The 4,876-nt window shown below is 31.9% G+C and overlaps 1 protein-coding gene across 1 annotated transcript; it reads left to right on the forward strand.

Moving 5' to 3' along the window:
• The first annotated feature begins 1,461 nt into the window (after positions 1 to 1,461).
• Positions 1,462 to 2,159, forward strand: LOC111985832 (early nodulin-like protein 20). The gene is made up of 2 exons (XM_024017491.2): positions 1,462 to 1,702; positions 1,906 to 2,159. The coding sequence occupies exons 1-2, from the start codon at positions 1,462 to 1,464 to the stop codon at positions 2,157 to 2,159; spliced, it is 495 nt and encodes a 164-aa protein (XP_023873259.1).
• Positions 2,160 to 4,876: the final 2,717 nt, after the last annotated feature.

Here is a 4,876-nt window from a genome sequence, read left to right on the forward strand (position 1 = left end):
GTAATTTTACTTCACTTTTAGTCTCTTTCCTCCAAAAACATAAAAATACAAGATCAAAAAAGAAAAAAAAAAAGAATCTAGTGAAATACTTACATCATGAGATTTCAAACTACATATAGGCAATTTAAATTTTAATCAAACCTCAGGTGGGTAAAATGTCAAATTTCAAATCATAAATAAGCAACTTAAATTTCGATCAAACCACAGGTGGATAAGTTGCAATTTACTCCCTTTTTTTAGTGGTTGAGGAATTTAAGATTAGAACCGTTTACCAAACTACCAATGTCTTCTTAAAAATAAATAAATAAATAAATAAAACACTAACAATGTCTTAAAAGCGCAAAAAATTGCTAGGGCATAATATGATATCTCTTTTTTATTATTCTGTATTATTTATAATTACAATATGACGTTCTAAAATAATACTTAAAAAGGAAATGCAAAAGAAAGATGTTATATATGGAAAAATTCATTATATCTTTTATATTTCTTTTTAGTATCATTGGCTAAAGACTAAACCCATATATCAATCTGTATAATGCGTCGACTAGAGTAGTGAGTTTCAATTAACTCAACTGATAAAACCTCTGATAATTGAATAAGAGATTTATGATTCAAACTCCGTCTACACCAAAAATCAATTGGTGTCTTGGTGTAATAATAAATAATTATCATCAGAAATAGATGTCATGGGTTGAAACTCTATCTTAAAATAAATAAATTATTAAAAAAAAAAAAAGCATTGACTAATTACAAGTGAAGAATTGAAAACAAAACATATTAATGGAGCTTTTACGTTATATTTTCTGTCTTTAAGTCTTGCCTACTCAATTTCCAGTTTGCAATTCTCTCTCGCCCTCTCTCTCTCAACATAAATACCCATTTAAGTAACGCTATCATCGCTAGCTAACATCTGACTTCACCATCTCTTTTCTTGTGTCTCACCTTCTAATTTCACTCTCTAGTCTCTCTCCTAAGCTGAAAATCATACTATGGGTTTCACAGTTGCACAAGGACTCATGCTATTGCTGCTAATTGCTTCCACAATGGCAGTTAGCAAGGCCAACAGGGGTTGCAAATTTGGGAATCAGCCTTTCCATCACTCTCATCACCCCAATAATACACGAACTTCCAACAGGATCATCGTGGGTGACTCCTACCATTTGAAACTCTATCTTAAAATAAATAAATTATTAAAAAAAAAAAAAGCATTGACTAATTACAAGTGAAGAATTGAAAACAAAACATATTAATGGAGCTTTTACGTTATATTTTCTGTCTTTAAGTCTTGCCTACTCAATTTCCAGTTTGCAATTCTCTCTCGCCCTCTCTCTCTCAACATAAATACCCATTTAAGTAACGCTATCATCGCTAGCTAACATCTGACTTCACCATCTCTTTTCTTGTGTCTCACCTTCTAATTTCACTCTCTAGTCTCTCTCCTAAGCTGAAAATCATACTATGGGTTTCACAGTTGCACAAGGACTCATGCTATTGCTGCTAATTGCTTCCACAATGGCAGTTAGCAAGGCCAACAGGGGTTGCAAATTTGGGAATCAGCCTTTCCATCACTCTCATCACCCCAATAATACACGAACTTCCAACAGGATCATCGTGGGTGACTCCTACCATTGGAACTTTGGCTTTAACTACACCGATTGGGCCATCAAACATGGCCCTTTCTACCTGAATGACACTCTAAGTGAGCTTACTTTGTATTGCTACTTGTTACATATTTAAGTTTAAAATAGTCAGTTCTAAGTTTGAACTTTGTCTCTACTCTATTTAAGCATAAATTATCAATTTGGATCCTTACGGTGCATGAAAAATGTGTGCATTTATTTTTTTTACTGAATTCAAATATGCATGAAATTAAAATAACTCTTTGTATGTTGTTGATTGCAGTTTTCAAATATGATCCACCATCTCCAAACACATTTCCTCACAGTGTTTACTTGCTACCAAACCTCCGGAGCTTCACAAAATGTAACTTGAGAAAGGCCACGATGGTGGGAAATGTGACACAAGGCAGCGGGAAAGGCTTCGAGTTTAAGCTGAAAAGGCCACAGAAGCCTCACTACTTTGCCTGCGGTGAGCGCAATGGCTTTCATTGCGTGAATGGAACCATGAAGTTCTTTGTGAAGCCAATATTCCGCTAGTATAGATAATTACTATACAATGTGCATGTCATGGGAAACACTACTTGCTGTTATATCCTTTTATGTCTTTTGTTGTGTTGTAGTAGATAATGTGTCCTTCACTTCTTCTTTTTATATTATTAAATTAAAGACTATTTGTAATTTTGAATTAATATTAAGGGATTGATTGCTTATTTTATAATTTATGAGTTACATTCTAAATCAGGTGATTTTCTATCATTAATATTAACGGATTGATTGATTAAAGACTGTGTTTAGAATAATTGAGATGATAGATAATAAAAGTACCAGCTGTGACTGGGTATTGAGGTTCCATAGGGGTGCCATTTTGCATCCTAGCTGGTTTTACTGTAATATTTACTATTGTATATTGAAAGTATTGGAAACTTTTACAATTGGAAAGGTTTATGAGACTTAATGATCAATGTTGGTATATATATGCACAAAATCATTACTTGAGTGTAACACATGTAAATAGTATTGAATGTGATTTACATCCCAATTTTAGCTTATTTAATTTGATGGTGATTCCCAGAAAAAATTTAAAAAATTGGTTTGAAGGTGTGCTAAGACCTCAGTGGACGGTGACCTGAGGAAAACAAAACATGATGATTCATGTTTCAGCGCAAAATGTCTTGTTTGGTTTAGTCATTCGAATTGTAAAGATTAAATTTCATAAAAATTTGAGTGTAACTTGTAAGTAAGGACTTTTGCATCCTCAAAATACTAACATTTTTTTCTCCAAATAAAAGAATAGAAAATATCATGTAAAATCATAACCCTAGCTATTAAATGCCTATTCACCATAAAATTATTATATTCTGTATTAAAAAGTATGCAAGAAGATCATCCATTGTCCGAGTTAGCTAGCTAGATGCCTAGATGGTACTGCGGTTGGGAAGATAACATCTTGGCAAGATTTTAATTAAAGAGTTAATATAACATATAAGTTTAAGTCAATGAGTTTAGGTACAATTATGTTGTATTAACCACGTACTTTTATTATGATTATCCAATTCATTACTTAATAACTAACCAATTACTCACACATAAAGATTCCAATAATGGCTCTATTTTCGTTTTCATTTTCCTTTGCTCAATTTTTTATCTAAATCCTTATTCCACTTGAAATATATGCTCATATTGAGGGTCAAAATAAGATAAATTGTCCACCAAAAACAAATCATACTTATTATATTAGAGTGAAAGTTGAGAGAAAATTCAATAAAACATTCTAATTTCGTGTTAAGTGCTTTTACATGTAGATTCATGAATATCAACTTAAACAATATAATGAAAAAAATTTAATTAAAATTTATTTTACTTCTACGTAAAACTTTGAATGTAAAACTAATCCAAATTTTGATATTTGTTGCTACACATACTCTTGCACACAACTGAACACTTGAGCAAAATTTACACTAAAATTGTGACAATTTCAATGCAAATATTGTGTGTATACAGTTGTGTATATTACACACACTCCCAAATTTTCTTACCAATATATATTATCATTTCAAAAATAAATTTCAATTAAAAAATTTATAGTGTTCAAAAAAATAGTTGTTCATATCTTATTCGAAAAATGAAAATATGAAATAAATTTATTATAGCACAATAACACAAATTTAGTAAGGTAACATACTAACATAATTATTTTTTTTCTAAAAATAAAAGGAGCAAAAATAAACAATTTACATGCTCTATCAAATATTATCCTTAGGTTTTTTTTAAGAGTCGACAAAAATAAACAAATGATCATCAATAGTGTTCAACTTGGGTAAAAATTTCAATATGCATCTAATTATTATTTAAAAACTTTAATGTATATGCTTGTGGGGATAAATGAGCCAAGTAGAAGTATTGGGCCATGGTCCATGCCTGAGGATGGTCAAACATTAAGAGAAGTGTGTGGAACAATGGGTCAAGGACAAGGACAACTAATAACAAACAAATGGTGTCTCCCGAGGATCCAAACTTCCTCGGGAAGCGTTGTGGAAGGTTAAAGCCCGGTCTCTTAGAGAATACCATGCAAGAGGCTACCATACTTCTAAGGATAAGTTTCAGATAAAAGAGTCCACAGTAAAGCAAGAAATATCTAAGAAGAAGGTTGCTACCACCACATTAAATGTTCTGCACCTAACCAACTAGCCACATTTATGTGAAAATTACCCCTGAGCAAGGATATCTCAACTCACAAAGCTTTTAGGAGGTTTTTGATGGGACAAGCATCCAAAAGATCGCCTACATGATCAACAAGTGGAAGGTTGAGATTGAAAACAATACGATTATATAAGGAAATGGCCCCGTGAAAAATGGGGTATGTAATCTGAAAGGAAAAGGAGAAAAAGAATAGAACACTTTGTACTTAGATAAACTTGAGTGAATATAAGAACACTTCATCCTTGGACTTGACCGAGGAGTATTATTTCCTTCAAATTGTGTTTTCTTATCTTTCTGGCACGAATCCAATCTATTGTGACTCATACTTAATTTGTTTAGTCTTTACCTATAAAATCCACTCTCTAACAAATATATTGTTTTAGGCTTGTTAGGCCATCATCAATTTCTAATGAGCTGAGGGTCTAATTCTAGTCCTTACAATGCATGTGATTACAGACTAGTAATTATAATAGAGCTGTACGCATTTAAGCTCAATAAAAACTTCCACATCTTCAATTTGAACTAAGGTTGTACCATCTACTGATTTTTTTTTT

The sequence above is a fragment of the Quercus suber genome, unplaced genomic scaffold (assembly GCF_002906115.3).
Source record: "Quercus suber isolate HL8 unplaced genomic scaffold, Cork oak 2.0 scaffold_89, whole genome shotgun sequence".
NCBI lineage: Eukaryota > Viridiplantae > Streptophyta > Magnoliopsida > Fagales > Fagaceae > Quercus > Quercus suber.

Excerpts from the sequence above, each read along its gene's own strand:
- LOC111985832 (XM_024017491.2), top strand. The coding sequence starts at position 1,462 with ATGGGTTTCACAGTTGCACAAGGACTCATGCTATTGCTGCTAATTGCT. Across the intron at positions 1,703-1,905 it reads CTACCTGAATGACACTCTAA|TTTTCAAATATGATCCACCA; the intron begins GTGAGCTTACTT and ends TGTTGATTGCAG.